Here is a 16,498-nt window from a genome sequence, read left to right as displayed (position 1 = left end):
TATGTGCTGCAGGCAGTACATGTTTTGCCATCCTCTGAAAATAACTGATTCACACACCCACACCCTACAAATGTGGTGAAATGGGGGAAGGGATGTCTGCTCAGCTTCAGTTATTGTGCACACATTAGATTGCCATTTCTATTTTGTGATAGAAATGATAAAAGTTGAATAACTGTGAGAGGATCTATGGAGAACAGTGGGAAATAAGCAGGATACATATGAACTATTGCAATAACAATTGGTGTTTTCATTTTTCAGGAATCCAGGGAATTGTGGATGCATATCGCCAGGCATTGCCTCAGATTCGTCTCTATGGTCCAACAAACTTCTCCCCAATTATAAATCATGTTGCCAGGTTTGCTGCTCAGGCAGCACAGCAACATACTGCTTCTGTGAGTCTGTTTGATTTAATATTTTGGATGTTTTTGTTTTTATTTTTAGGTGATGGATTGGGAAAAAAATGTCACAAGAGGCATTTATTTAAAGGTGTGCTAGTATTCTTTCATTACTTCACTGTTGTGAAGCCATAGTCTGCCATGAAACCAGGTGCTGAATGGATTTGTAATCACTCTACCCTCTGAATTCTGTGTTTTCTCTGCAATTCATTCCCATGTGGTAGAGTTAGGACATACTTCCGTTTGTCCGGTGATTTCAAGTCATGGGTCCAAGACGCTTTACATTTCTCCCACTGCTTTCCCCGGTAAAACCTGTTTACTGCTGAATCAGAACAAAGTCAATCCACAGGAAACCTGATTGGTGTTTGTTCTGATTCAGCAGTAAACAACGGGTTTTCCATGGGGAAGCAGTGGAAGAAACCTAAAACCTATCGGACCCATGACTTGAAATCACAGGACAAATGGAAGTGTGCATGAGCCCTTGAAGTTCTAAAGCCTAGGTTATTGATGCTATCCAAAATAATTTCAAATAAAGCTAATGTGAAATACAGCAGCTGGTTTGAGAATAGGACAGGGTTTTAAAAGTTGTGTTTTATTGTTTTCAATCCGGGGTTGTTGTTGTTGTTGTTGTTGTTGTTGTTGTTTACTCTTTCATGCTTTATGAAGTTGTGAGACACAGTGTACAGATCGTTCTTTATATTTGAGCAAACACAGAAGTATAAAAACACCAGCCCTTCAGTCCCTTCCTTAACACTTGCCTAAGATTTGAAGTCAACCTCTATTGACTAATCTGATTTTCTTGCAGCAATACTTTGTCTTGCTGATAATCACAGACGGGGAGATCACCGATCTGGACCAAACCAGGCAAGCCATTGTCAATGCTTCCAAGCTGCCCATGTCTATCATTATCATTGGAGTTGGCAGCGCTGAGTTCCAAGCCATGGAATTCCTTGATGGAGACGATGGTGTTCTAAAGTCCTTGTCAGGGGAACCAGCTGCACGAGATATTGTCCAGTTTGTGCCCTTCAGGAAATTCCAGAATGTAAGTTGAAGAATACCTAACTCTTCCAGATAGTTATACTTTGTCAGCAGGCAATATTATTTACTTCTTGAAGACTCTTTGGTTCACACATAATGGTACAATGTAGGCAAAACAAGCCAAGGTTCATAGTCCAACCACAAACTATAACTTCAGATTGTGGTTTGTTGGCAGTAAACAAATCATAGTGAGGCTGCTGGACACAGTTCACACGTAATGCTAAACCATAGTTTAGTAAACCGTAATCTGTAGTTTGACCCAGAATTTCTCATAGCATTGTTTGCACATTTTTAAAAAATTAATAATAACAATGTCCAAAGCCAGCTATGAAAACCATTCCTTTTCTTGCTCTTGTCATCACTGATGTTGTCTTGCTCTTTCTTCATTACAGGCTCCTCGTGAAGCACTTAACCAATCAGTGTTAGCTGAAGTTCCTAAGCAACTGGTATCCTACTTCAAGATGCTTGGCCTGATTCCCATGAAGTTGCCTTCAGAAAAACAGCCATAAAGCACAATACCTTTCATTTACAAGGAAAAGAATACTGCATATAGAGCTTTCCAGTGAATAGTCCTTTCCCCTATGTATTACTCTGCATTCAAAACAATATTTCTGTACTTTCAACATATTGGGAATCTGATATATTTGCAGACAATTTATAAGAATACTAGTGCTCTTGGCAGTTCTTATTAGAAAACTGACAAATACCTTATGGTCAAATCCATTTGCATTCTGTCTACCTGCCCATGCTGTGCAGCACACAATCCTAGTGAAAAATATTGGGTTTGTTTGTTTTGTTTATTTTTAAAGTCAAGATCCTAGCCCTTGATTTAAAAGAAAGCTTTTTTTAATTTTAATTTTTTTAGTCAGTTGTGAAGGTTCATTTATAACAAATTATGTAAACACCAGATATTTGTACTAAAATTACAACAACAAAAAACTAAAAGGGGAAAAATGGCCAGGGGAAAAATGGCCAGGTATTCATGCAGCTCACTAAAAAGAATTGTCTTGTGAGTGGTTGCTTCTCTCAGTTTAGAATGTATTTGAAATCTAGCTGCTATAAAGTTTACATATATAGTTATATATTACTTACCATGTGTTGCTGGATGGTCTTTTCTGTGTCTGGAAAGAAAAATAATTTTGCATTGATATATACCAAAATCACTGATTGCCTTAATTTCTACTATGCCTTTATGGAATGCCAATGAATTTTTTAGTACTTTATTTACAATGAAGCCTTAAGCTTCAGGTGCCAAAATCGAATGCAAATCAAGAGATTCTTGCTTCTAAGGTGCTGTTTACATATAAAAATTCTTTCTCAAGGGGATTTTGGTCAGTGTGTTTCAAACTGGGCTGTGCACTGATATGCAGGGGAGAGCAAGTGAGATAATTTGTGCTTCTGTCTCTGAATTATCACTTGGGAAAATGGATGTGTGTGGATGTACTGTTGAGTAACTGCTGCACTATCTGTCCCAGGTTTATTGCAATATTTACAATCCTGTAGGTTTATTTGTAGCAGAAGCTTGGATGCTTGCTTTAGACAACATTATTTTAGCTGTACTGTTTATAAAATGTATTACATGCTTCCTACAACTTTTGGATTTAAGCACTTTAAAACATTATATAAAATATTTATTGGATTTAAGGAAAACAGTATATGGGGAACTTTAATATTTAATACTACCAACTATAACTAATCACTGTTCCAAAATATAAGAAAATTACATTAGAGTAAAATCCCTGCACAATACCTAAATAGCCTCTTCTTTTGAAACTGCAATTTGATCCATACATAAATTTGAACTTATATAAATGAGGAAGACAGGAGTGCCTGACGTGCTCTGGTCCTTGGGGTCACGAAGAGTTGGACACAACTAAACATCTTAGCATCTTGCTCTCCTTTTAGCCAAGTGCTTTTTGAGCAATTGTGATGCTTTGTGGGTAGCTATAGTGTGAGTTGTGTGTTATTTTGCGGTATACTAGTGTGCCCTATTGGCACAGTTTGGTAATCCCCAATACTATACGCCAGAATATATATATGATCTCCAGATCATGCTGTTTATGGATCTATCCCAGTATTGTTGACTCTTGACTTGCAACATCTCTTTAAGGTCTCAGGCAGAGGTCTTTCTCATCTGATCCTTTTAACTAGAAATTTTGGTGATTGAACCTGGAACCTTCTGCATGCAAAGCAGATGCGCTGCTACTAAGCTTTGGTCCCTTTTAAGACAGTGTTGATTGCAACCAGAATAAGTTATGCCTTTCGTACATCATGGCTGTAGCAGTCTGGGGGTCTCCATCAGTTCTCGCTGGTCTAGCAGTGTTCAGCTGGCATAACTGGCAGGGCCTTCTCATGGGGGAGATTCTACACACATACTGTTACTGTTTCACTGGAAATATTATTGGCCAACGTGGAATGACAGCCTGGTTCTTTGGTAGAAAGTGGAGTATTTTACCAAAGTAAGCTTTGCTTTCTTTGGAAACTATTACATTGATATTCTATTGCACTGCTTGGTTTGGTTGATTAATGCAGAAAAGAATCAGTTCTTCATGTAAGAATTATCTTGTGTACTGCAAACACCATTAAATTTCTTGATCAAGCTCAAGGTGTCTTCAGTCTCTAATTTTAATAAAATTTCACAGGTATAGATGGAGATTGATGCTAAGGTTTCTTTGTTACTTGAAACCCCCATTACTACATATGTGCAAAGACTCTGTCATTACAAACTGTTAGGTTCTTATTGCAAAGGTTATTGGAGGGAGGGGCGCAGAGCTTCTCAGCACATCACTCTCATACAGTATTGACAAACACAGGACCAAGAATGTCCAAATGGGGGTAATGTCTTTTATGTTGGGCTATGTGTGCTCACATGTTCATAGAATCATAGAGTTGGAAGAGACCACAAGGGCCATCCAGTCCAACCCCCTGCCAAGCAGGAAACACCATCAAAGTATTCTTGACATATGGCTGTCAAGCCTCTGCTTAAAGACCTCCAAAGGAGGAGACTCCACCACACTCCTTAATGTTAATTAAGTCATACACAAGGTGAACAGAGGAGAAAGGTGTGACTTCCTTGCATTTAGGTGTGCTGCAAACTAAAAGGAGCACAGTAAGAAGCACAGCTGAGCTGAGTGTACTGGTATGCAGTTATCTGCCCACTAGTGGTGCTAAACTGCTAAGCTTAAAGTTCCCCAAAATGTTATTTGACTTGGATCCATTCTCTGGTGCTGTGCACTCGTGACGCATGCAGCTGCCTTCCTACTTGCTTATACCTCTAGCCTAACGGGGAGTGGCTGGAATGCAGTTACACAGCATATTTGTAGCCTACAGGTGCTTCAGTTTCCCCTTTTAATTGTCTTACCTCCAGTATGTGTAGAAGTCCTTATAAACTTAATGTCATTCAAGTCAACCACGTAGTTCCTATTTGGCACAGCACTGGAGAAGTATTGAATCACAATCCTTGCCTCAACCAAGTTGCTTAAAAATGCATAAGCTCCTCTTTCTGCAGGTAGCATTCTTTACCATTCTTTTTTTTAAAAAAAATATCCCTTGTAAGTATTCAGCAAGCAAGAGTACTAAAATAAAAATCAGTAAAAATAACAATGCAGAGCCAATGTAAACCTGTTACACTGAGGTAGTCTGATCATTAGCTTAGATGGCTTTAATATGGGATTAGAGAAATTCATGGGGGAGGGATCTATTATTCAGTCTTGGACTTGAGCTCACCAGGTTGTGATTTCAAACATCACCAAATTATATATATATAAAAGCAGCCAATGAAACCAATCCTAAAACTGATGTTTTTTGTTGAGAACCCCGGTGTAAGCAAGTCCTCTGTGCTAACCTGCTTCCTAGTAGGCAGCTGTTTGGCATACATAGAAGTGGCAACTCCTGACATCGCCCTTTTTCTCTCGATCATAAATCACACTCCACACACCCATGAGCTTTGTTTCCAGAAGGTGAAAACACAAGAATAAGAGAAAATTGCCTTAGGTATTCATTCCATGCCATATATAAATTGTCACTGCTTGGCTCCAACAGAGAAAGGGTGGACCAAGGGTTCATGTGCAATATGAAAACACCCTTTGCCTAGATAAATCCCAGTGTGGCGCAGCTATGTTTGGGAGGGGAGAGGGAAGAGAAAACAAACTTCCGGGAGAGGGAGCCTCATGGCTGATTGATTTTCTCTCATCAGTGGTAGGCTGATTAGAGATAACTCTGTTGAGTACTGCTTTTGCAAGACTGGAATCTGGGGTAAGTGGCGTGAGGATGCAACAGCCATGCATCGATCCCAGCCCCTCAGACCTCGGAAAGCGGTGCAGAGCTGGCTTGAGGAGGGCCAGAGCAGGTGCAATATAGGAAAATGTGTGCAAATTTGCAGCTCCTGATCTGATCATTCTTCAGTTCGTTCCTCAGAACAGACAGCAGGGCCAGCCCAAGACATTTGGGCACCTGAGATGAACCACAAAATGGCATCCCCTTCCCTGACAGGGAAGAAGGGATGAATGAAGATCTGCAATGGAATCTGCTGTCTGAGGAGGTCACCTCACCTTCCCTCACAGGGAAACTAGAACTAACTAAAATGTTGAGAGAGATTAAATAGTCTGAGGAAAAAACAGGCCAGAATAATACTGTAAACATGTACATGACAAGGGAATTCATTTTCAAGTTTCTCAGCAAAGGAAGTAAACAGAATCTTGGAACTAAGCAGAAGGCAAGTCACATGTACTCCACCTATTCTGTCAACAACTAGAAAAAAGGGGAAACAATATGGACTGTGGGAAGCGTTAATGGCACTCAAGCAGAAATTATGGAACCTCCAAATGTATTTAGGATTGGCTGTGAATTTATATTATTTACTATGTATTCTAAATGTATATGAAGAAATGATACTAATATTAGGGCTCTTGGCACACTGCTCCAGACCTGAATACATCACTTGAAGTAAATTAGCAGCTTCTGATTTGATTCTTTACCTCCACTGGTTGTGTGGAGGGGGCGTTATATAGAAGGTCAAGTGGAGAGAGAGATGGGGCCCCAGCATAGCTGTCAACTTTTCCTTTTTTTAAAGGGAATAGGATTCCTTTATTCCGAATAGGATTCCTTGTGAGAAAAGGGGAAAGTGGACAGCTATGGGCCCCAGATATATTGAACAAAGAAATTTGGTGCAGTCAGGAAAAGGTGGGGGGGCGGGGAGAAGTCTCTAGAGCTCCACTCAGCAGCATGAGGGCCCCCAAACGTAACAGGACCTACTTATCATGAAAGGCCCCTCCAGACTGTTGCTTTATTATGGGTGCATTCTGCTACATGTTGGTGACACATAGTAATGAATTAGTGGTGAATTTATTCTGCATTATTAGTTGTGCAACACTTCCCCAGTCCTGCCATATAATTACTGTCCAGATGAGCTTTCATGCAAGAAAAGTGTGGCAAAAATAAACCATAATATTTGTGGTATAGAAAGTCACAAGATTTTAGCAGAAAGATATGGGACATGCACTGACTGGAAATGAAGCAGTGTGACCACCCCAAAAATTTTGCAGGCATAAGTAGTATAGAAAATGAGATTATGTATGAGCACCTGAGGAGCACAAATTATGAATGTGTGGTAAAAAGTATGGATGAAAGGGTCCAAAATTTGTGAATAATACACATATCTGAAGAGCCCCCATCCTCAACCAGACCATTTAAGTCCAGAATTTAAAATTACCTCATTGACCCGCTGAGGGGGAAATGGCTGCTGTTCCTCAGCTGGCTGTGACTCACGCTCGTTAGGCACCATGGCTTGTATTAAGGAGAATCAGAGTGGGGGGGGGATAGAGGGCTGTAGCTAGCTAATGCTCACAATTCAGTCACGTCTTACTAATTTCAATGGGCCTACTCTGAGAAGCACTAGTACTGAATACAGCCCAGAGCGTTTGGTGCCTACCCACTTTGAACGCACTTGCCAATATTGGATAATGTGTGACTTGCAGGTGGGGTCTGGGCAGCCAAACCTGCTTGGTGAGTCCCCAGGCCTGACTCACTGAGTGACGAGACAGGTGGAGCCCTGGACTCTTAGCAGCCAGCCGTCATTCCTGGTCAGTGCTGAAGCGAGCCAAGCCCTGGCAGCACCATGGCCCTGAGTGTCAGCGTCAAGAGGGTCACCCACCTGCCAGGGACAGGGGAGCGGCAGGTGCAACTGAGTTTCCGAGGTGCGGAGCATGGGGAGGCGCGGGGAAGGAAGTCGGGGTGAGGTGGGAAGGAAAGGAAATGCATCCAAGGTTTGGGGAAGGGGGTGGGGAAGGAACTGGTTGCCCGGGAATCTGTTTGCTTTAGCCTGAGATGATGAAAATGCATCAGGGGGCCAAGATGCAGGTCTGTGGGACTCTGTGCATTGTGCCTTTCCTTTTCGGTTGTATGAACACATCTGTTATGTGAGCTGTGGTCCTGCTTGTTCTGTCATGGAATCTGCTTGTTCATATAACCTTGAAGAAAGTCCTGAAACCGAGGAACTCTTCGCACATGATACATTTAAAAAACAACAACACATGTAGCACTCTCTTTTTTGAAAATGCCTGCATCTGTGTGTACAACATCACATGTAACAAACATACTGATCTCTGTCTGTTTCACTGCAAGAGTGTGCTATGGGAGCTGGCCCCCATTCAGGACTTCCCTCAACTCAAATATGTGGTGAAATAGCCATGTGTATGTTAAACACACAGGATTGTATATGCACATACTTAATTTCTTACAAGGATGTACTTAGCTGTATAAAAAATTTGTCGTGGGAAGCAGCTCTCTTTAAGGAAAAAAGAAAACCTTTCTCCTCGGTCACACACACACACACCCTCAAAAGAAACACCTCTTAAATCTTATAACCATTTAGGAGCAAATATTCATTCCCAGTCCTATTTTTCTAGAAAAAGAGGTGCCGGAACTCACCATGAACACTTCTTTTGTTCTCTTATAATGGCAATGATGCCCAGCTGAGAGGTGCCAGAACTAAGTTCTGGTAAGTTCCGGCTAATTTTTTTACATCTAAATTAGCTTTAAAAAAAGGCCTGTTCGTTACTCATATATGTACACATTACTAGTAACAAGATGTGGAGGCAGAATTCAGATTGTCCAGTCACCTGAATGGACAATATTTTGTACTGGAGATAGGACAGCAAAAGAACATAGAAACCCATTCTGCAGTGTTAATCTTAATTGGAGACTAATTTAATGGAGGTCAGCAAGATAGCGGAATTATCAAAAGATCCCACGTTTCCTAGAAGATTACTTCTTCTTGTGCAGGAAAAGCCTAATGTATGAAGTAATATTCACCTCCAAGTAACTATGCACTGGCTACAAGGGTTCTGTTAGATCTTTTAGGCAATGCTTCCAATGATTTTAATTACCCACCTCAGAAACATTTTCACTTCTCTGTCCAAGGAAGGATTTCTCTTGTAGCTTTTTTGTCAGTCATTTCCTCTTTGGTCTCTATTTAAGTCCAGCAACTCACCAGTAGTTGTTGACTCAGTAGCTGATAACAGTCTAGTATCCTTTGTGTACATTCCACTGCAATGAACTATTTGCTAAAGGAAAGAGGTGTTCCCATCTGCTTGTTAAAAAGTGGTGGTGAATTATCAGGTCATGTCATAGTTATGGTGATAATCCGTGTGGTAAGCTTTGTTTCCTTTGAACAACCAAGAAACCCAGATAGGTGAACAGTTTCCTCCACTCTAAATTAAAACCAAAAATTATGGTAATTTCATCTAGTAACCTGTCTCCCTCCCCAGTGCATAGCTGTCAAGTTTTCCCTTTTCTCGCAAGGAAGCCTATTCAGCATAAGGGAATTTCCCTTTTAAAAAAAGGGAGAACTTGACGGCTATGCCCCAGTGTCACACTCTCTATAATCCCAGAAAGCCGGTTCCTTGTGCCCTGGTTCCCCCTTATTTAGAGCATTCATGTCATACAACAACTTCTAACACTATGCAGAGGCTTCCTTTCCGTATGTACAGGGATAATTTCTCTTATGCTAAAAGAAAGTTATTTGTGTACAAAAGTCCAGTATGTCAGTGAATTAAAAGCTCATACCACCGAATGCTTTCAATGCTAGAGTTTTGCTTTCAATTCTGGGAAAAGCTTCTAAAGTCACCATTATTTAGTCGTCCTCCTTGCATGTATTCTACCATGACTAGGGGGGGAAACCTATAACATTTTGTTATCTGTAATGAGGGTCACAAATCCCCATTCAGCCACATAGCTTATCCCCATTCAGCCACATAGCTTAATGGGTGATACTGGGCCAGCCACATACTCTCAGCCCGAAACCCATCACAGCATTGTTGTGTGGATAAAAGGCAAGGGGGCATACGCAATGGCAAGGATAATGATTCTGTTTCTTTTAAATAACAACAGTGGGATGATGAAGTCTGAGACATCACCTGTGCATATCCCTTCAGACAACTGGTTACCAAAACACTCTTTAGGTAGCAATTGGCTTTAGGTGTGCTATTGTGATTAAGTCTGGTATATACCTCAAAAAGACACACCTGGCTTTATCAAAGATGTCAGTGCTCTGAGTTCTCCCTGCACAGCAGCATAGGAAGTCCTATCAAGGAGACCTTACCAGGTAACTCAAGTGCAAGGCAAAGGGTGACCAGGAATGTTTTCTGAGGCGTGGTGTTTTTCTAGGCAAAATTATTTGGATCTCTGTTTTCTAAACACATGCTAGCAGCAGCATGCTAAGGCTAGAGCAAAGCTTCTGTTAATATCAGATTCTATCATGAGGGGAGCTGAGCTAAACAAAATATGAGAGTCAAAATCTCCATAAAGTTATTATCAGTCATAGGCTGTATACACACTTGCATTTTCTCTGTATCCAGTGTGCTCCCACCACTGGTTTGGAAAGTGGTGTACACACAACATTAGCCACAATCCATATTTATATTGTTGTTTCTTATGAAAAGCTGCATGTTGATGCATCCCCGCCCTGCCCCCGGCAAATCAGCTTCAATCCCAATTGAGAAAAAGAACGACCTTGCTGCATTTTAAGTTGGCAATGTGTACACAGCTGCAGTTTCATATCACTCTGTCTTTCGTTGGATAATAATAGGGATTCTTAGGAACTCCACTAGATGTTTCCATATTATTTGAGCCCCAAGAAAAATATCTGATTTCCTAAAACAAACAACCCCAGCATCCTTGGAGGATGTGTATTCCCCAATGGAAGATGCAGATATACTGTCTAGAACGGGGATGTGGCCCTCCAGATGTTCATTGAAGTACAACACTCATCATTCCTGACTGTTGGTCAGTCATACTACCTGGGGTTGATGGGAGCTAGAGTCCATCAAGATCTGGAGGGCCAGAGGTTCCGCATCTCTGCCATAGGCATCTGGGTCGGCTGTTGTGAGAACGGGTTCACCACTACTGTACAGTATTCTAGAATGACAAACTCTGCATTTTGTCCTAAGGTTTTACTCAGAAGACAAAGAAGATACACTGTGGCCAGGAAGTAGTCTTTGGAGAGGTAAGGAAGCATTACATTGTGCTCAAAGAGGATTGAGTTTTCAGTTATGACACATTAGCATATGCTCCCAAAGTGTTTGTGGACATGCGTCTCCACACTTGACATGTCTACCACAGCAAAATAGTGTCCCCAGGCTGCTGTATAATGTGAAGCAGCATGATCTGGCTGAAGGCATGTTTGTGCTCTTAGCCACAGAATCTCATTCTGCCCCACAGTCTACTTTTATTAAATCATATATTGTTATAATTTTCCCAGTATATTAAGTGTAATATAATCCTTAGGTTATTAAGCAATAAAAGAAAGTGATGACAAGCCTTCTCTCACTGTTGTTTAATGTGTGAAGTTCTGTGACTCAAAAGATGTGATGACTGTCTTAATCTCATGTGGTCTTTTAAGATACCCCAGCCCTCACCACCCTCCAGATGTTTCAGAGGACTTGCCTCAACATGGCTGGGGCTGGTGGGAGTTATAGTCCCAAATACCTTGAGGGCACCAGGTTGGTGAAGGCTGGTATATGACATGAAGAACTGGGGAAGCGGGCTCTTCAGGATTCTTCAGGATTCATGAATTCTGCTGCTCGTCTTTTCTTTTTAGCTTTTTCGCTGGCCGCACTATGGAAAGCTGATTATGGAAGAGATGCTGATTGTTAAAGTTTACAACTGCAGTAAGGTATTCAGTAATAGGTAAGTTCATATTTATTCCAAGTGGGTGACTATGAGGCACTAGCTAGGCTTAGGGCAACAAGCCTGGCTGATGTCACCAATATATATGTCCGTTTCACAAATTTCACAGAAATCAACACATGCCTCCATTGGGAAGGTCTTGTTGCTGTACTTTGCCTCAGGCAAATTGTGTTCTTTACGACTTCATGACTTTTGGACTCTGGATGGTACAACTGGGTTAGGTGGAGTTAAAACATATGCCCTTGGCTTAAATATCAACAGAATTAAATTTTGGTGATTTGGATACAGGAGTATTGTGAGTTGTCTAAATCAGAGCTCAATTGAAGCAGATGGAGGTTCTAAACTGACCTGATGAATCCCTAATCCATATCCACCCTCTTCTTTGCCTACAGCCAAATACTCATGCTTTGACACATAGAGGCAGCCACCCCAGAGAGGTCAAATGTCAATATGGGATCACGTTTTGTGAAGTCACCAGGGTGAGGGAGGTGCAATGGCAGGTAGTACATAAGTGGACATTGTTGAGAAACATTGCCACTGAACAATTGCAAGGCAATCTAGTTTTGTGAGCATCAGATCTGGTTAAGATTGCAAGAACTACTCCTTTGCTTGTACAAATGGCAAACATTTTGAGCAGGGGTTCTGTTCCTTGCCCCCCCCTCCCCACGCATCGGCAGAGCATGCATAAGCCTGCCCTGCCCCATAACACCCCATTACGCCCCACCCACTGCACCCTATTCTGTCTCCCGTTCCACCCCCATTCTGCCCTCTTCCAGGACAAAAGGACCCGGAGGTCAGTGGTCATGTGTCAATTGGACGCGTGTAAAATGGCCGTCGCCTGAATTCAACACCCACCAGTGCACAGCAAAAGGTGCATTCCCAGGGAGTCCTTTATAAGTCTTTTCAATGGGTGGAATAGGAATAGTCAGATGTTGCTGGATTGCTGAGCTCCACATCCCTGAGTCCCTGACTGTTTCAACATTGCTTATTCTTTCATTGTAGATTACTTGGTTCCTTAGTTATAAGCCTTCAGCACTTAGTAACATCTGGACGGCTAAACATCAGAGAGCCTCTGGTTGACAAAAACTACAGCATCACAGGTGTAAGTAGTTTGACTATCATCAGAATACTGGGATACTTTCATGGGTGTAGCCAAGAGTGGGGCAGGAGGGGGCAACTGCACCCCCCCAGTTCAAGTAAAACAATAGAAATACTTAACTAACTGATCGATCACATTGGTTCTGCTCCCGAACAAAAGTCATGCCCCCCTATCAAAGTTCTGCCCCCCCCAACAGAAATCCTGGCTAGGCCCACGGATACTTGAAAAGCACTACTGAGCTGGCTTTTGAGTGCCACACCTAACTTGACAAAGCACTTAATATGTGTTAGGCTCCTATTTCCTGGAAAGAGATCCTACATGAGTTATAGAAGATTCTGCAGAGATATTCCATTGCTAACATGCTTAGATTTTGGTTTTGGGCATGCACAGACAATGGTCCATTTATTATATGTTTAATTCCTCCATTCCTCCAAAGAGCTCAGAACAGCATGCATGGTCCCTGCCTCACAACTGTTCTTTGAGGTGGGTTAGGCTGAGATACTAGGCCTCCACTTAATTTAGCGCACTATTACTTTTTACTTACTTTTGTATGTGCATTTACTATATTCTCTTCTGTTTTAAAATATTCTTATGTACTTCATGCATGCATTTATCCATACCCAATGCTTTTTTATGTGGGGATGCAGTGGGGATACATACCCCTAAATATTTTGTGAATCTTTGTACTTTTGTCCATTTACTGTATTTATTTTTCCTTATTTGAACTATAAGATGGTGTTTTTCTTGAGTCAAAATGAGAGTACCCCTAAACATGTTTTTAAAACAAAAAAGCACTGTCCATACCAATTTACATCCTGTATTTCAGGGCAAAAAAGCCATCCCCAAGCCAGCTGCCTTATAACAGTTGTGGTCTTCCTATGGTTTGCCTTTCCCATATAGATCTATATTGAACTAGAGCTGCGATACCAGCCTCCTGATGGAGCCGCAGGAACATGGGCTGAAGAAGATTTTGTCTATCAGATGAAAGACAGGTACTGGATATAATGTGAGAGGAAAATTACACTGGGGAGAAGGTAGGACTAGACAGAAGTGACCTTCCACTCAGGAACCCTAGCTCAGTCAGCCTCCTCCCAGTTACCAAACAGGTGGGCAGGAAGCCTGCTGGCAGGATCCCTACCAACAGCTGGCAGAATCCCACAATGGGTGTTCCAAGGGCTGAGAAAAGCTAGAGCTGGACTGAGCTTGCCTGGGAGCCAGTTTATAGCCGGAAAGATGGCATCAACTCTGATCATCCTCCCCATATTTGCTGAAACCAGCAGGATTACAAATGTGGGAGTGGCTCCACTGCAGGGGTTAGCAAACTTTTTCAGCAGGGCGTGAACTATATTTTGAAGAAGAAAAAAATTGAACGAATTCCTATGTCCCACAAATAACTCAGAGATGCATTTTAAATAAAAGGACACATTCTACTCATGTAAAAACATGCTGATTCCCAGACCATCTGCGGGCCGGATTTAGAAGGTGATTGGGCCACATCCGGCCTCTGGGCCTTAGTTTGGCAACCCCTGCTCCACTGCTCCACAAGGTCCCATCAGTGGGAGGGGAGAGTTTAGATTGCACCCTTAGTTTCAAAGCACAGACTTAGGTAAAGGTAAAGGGACCCCTGACCATTAGGTCCAGTCGTGACCGACTCTGGGGTTGCGGCGCTCATTTCACGTTATTGGCCGAGGGAGCCGGCGTACAGCTTCCAGGTCATGTGGCCAGCATGACAAAGCCGCTTCTGGTGAACCAGAGCAGCATACGGAAATGCCGTTTACCTTCCCACTGTAGTGGTACCTATTTATCTACTTGCACTTTGACGTGCTTTCGAACTGCTAGGTTGGCAGGAGCTGGGACTGAGCAACAGGAGCTCACCCCATCACAGGGATTTGAACCGACAACCTTCTGATCGGCAAGCCCTAGGCTCAGTGGTTTAACCCACAGTGCCACCCGCAGACTTAGTTGTCTGCTATTCAATCAGCATTCCTACAGGCATGTCTCCACCGTGCTCTCCCCTCTCTGCGGTGTTAGGAGATTTCAAAGCATTTCTACAATGAGCACAGAAACGTAAGATCAGCAAGGATAAGATTTCAGCACATGCAGGGCTCATGCAAGTGCAAATTGAATGACTAGCCCCAGGCAATGCGGGTTTTGAGGCATGAAAGAGAAATTGCCACAGTTAAGCATATTACTCATAATGTTGCTTTGGAAGCAATTGCACCATAACTGGCCTCTCACAACCACTAATCTGAGGAGTTCTGATTGCCATCAGAATCACTCTGTTGCTATGAAATGCTAGGCCAGGGGTCAGCAAACTTTTTCAGCAGGGGGCCGGTCCACTGTCCCTCAGACCTTGTGGAGGGCCAGACTATATTTTGGGGGGAAAAATGAACGAATTCCTATGCCCCACAAATAACCCAGAGATGCATTTTAAATAAAAGCACACATTCTACTCATGTAAAAACATCAGACAGGCCCCACAAATAACCCAGAGTTGCATTTTAAATAAAAGGACACAGTCTACTCATGTAAAAACATGCTGATTCCTGGACCGTCTGCGGGCCGGATTTAGAAGGCGATTGGGCCGCATCTGGCCCCCGGGCCTTAGTTTGGGGACCCCTGTGCTAGGCCAAGAGAGACTGCAACCCGTTAAGGAGATTCACCAGTCAGATATCATTCACTCACTCAGGTTTTCCTGAGAGTGGAGACAAAACAATTACATTCCAGGCTTTCCCTGTTGACATCCTTTCTTTTTAAATATCTTGTTTATGGCGCCCCTGTCCCAACTGGGAAATAGAGCAACATTTTAAACTGTGTGTGTACCCATAGTTATTATTCTGCTTCTAGTTAACTGCTGAAAGGGATAAAGGGCCCTATTATGGAAATAACCCAAGAAAGGTTAAATTGGATAGAGAGCTATTTTCTGCAGTCGGTGCATGCTTATAATTATTCTTTTTCTCCCACTATTTACTATAGCTCAGAGGTTATAATCCGCAACCCTGGATTTGAGGAGCTGGAGTAAGTGTCCTATTCAATTACCATTTTACAACCTGATATTCTGAGTTAATCAATCAAACACAAAAGCTTCTATGCACTGGTTCAAAATCACAAGTTGGGGCAGTGCTGTAGCCTGGGGGACTGAGAGGGGGCCATTGCCCTGGGTGCATTTTGTGAGGGGGCACAACCACTCTAGTTCTCTTATCAAATGAAGCCATGCCCAGGCTGGCCTTCCGGGCTGGGGTGCTGGCAGTAGCTGCTCCACTCCCGGGTCAGGCTTGACCCAGGGGTGAAAGCGTCGGAGAGGTGGTGGCGCTGCCCCTCTCTGATGCTGCGATTACACACAGCTTCGAAGCATCAGAGAGGCGCTGCCACCGCCCCTCTCCAACACTGCGATGATCCGGTACAGGAGGGAGCCGGGTGCTTCCGGCGGGCTCCAGTGGGTAAGTGTTGTGCTCCCAGCATGTTCCACTCACCCTTGGCGCGCGCACACCCCTCTGCATGCACGCACACATGCACGCCCTGGGCAGCAATCAGGGATGCAGCGCCCTTGAGTTGGGGCATTGGCTCTTGCATTGTGAGTCAACTTGGGGCACTACAGTACAACACGATAGCACTGGGGGATCAACACTGCAGAGTTGGTGACTTGCCATATTTGCTAGATGCAGTGTAGCAATGCCAAGCATAGTTGTGATATGACACATTAGTGGGCAAAGAGTGTGTGCAATGGGCCTGTGATGGAATACACAAACAACAGAAGGACCCAAAGTATGAAACTGTTACA

General features: G+C 42.8%; 2 protein-coding genes across 10 annotated transcripts in view; both read left to right on the top strand.

The window, feature by feature from the left end:
* RBM12 (RNA binding motif protein 12) overlaps nt 1-4,038 on the top strand; it is a 54,536-nt gene extending 50,498 nt beyond the window's left edge. For all 9 annotated transcript variants that reach the window (XM_035124370.2, XM_060277221.1, XM_060277218.1 and 6 more), the window contains 3 exons: nt 259-392; nt 1,201-1,437; nt 1,826-4,038. In XM_035124370.2, coding sequence (XP_034980261.2) covers nt 259-392; nt 1,201-1,437; nt 1,826-1,942 — 488 coding nt within the window. In that variant the 3' untranslated portion in view covers nt 1,943-4,038. The remainder of the gene's footprint in view (nt 1-258; nt 393-1,200; nt 1,438-1,825) is intronic.
* A 114-nt stretch (nt 4,039-4,152) lies between these two features.
* The window catches only part of LOC118089180 (fer-1-like protein 4), a 61,629-nt gene continuing 49,283 nt past the window's right edge, over nt 4,153-16,498 (top strand). Inside the window, exons 1-7 of the mRNA XM_035123607.2 lie at nt 4,153-5,687; nt 5,838-7,627; nt 10,880-10,935; nt 11,530-11,618; nt 12,621-12,720; nt 13,618-13,709; nt 15,694-15,735. Coding sequence (XP_034979498.2) covers nt 7,549-7,627; nt 10,880-10,935; nt 11,530-11,618; nt 12,621-12,720; nt 13,618-13,709; nt 15,694-15,735 — 458 coding nt within the window. The 5' untranslated portion in view covers nt 4,153-5,687; nt 5,838-7,548. The remainder of the gene's footprint in view (nt 5,688-5,837; nt 7,628-10,879; nt 10,936-11,529; nt 11,619-12,620; nt 12,721-13,617; nt 13,710-15,693; nt 15,736-16,498) is intronic.

This window comes from Zootoca vivipara, chromosome 7, assembly GCF_963506605.1.
Source record: "Zootoca vivipara chromosome 7, rZooViv1.1, whole genome shotgun sequence".
NCBI classification, from domain to species: Eukaryota; Metazoa; Chordata; class Lepidosauria; order Squamata; family Lacertidae; genus Zootoca; species Zootoca vivipara.
This window is presented reverse-complemented; position numbering and strand designations above follow the sequence as displayed.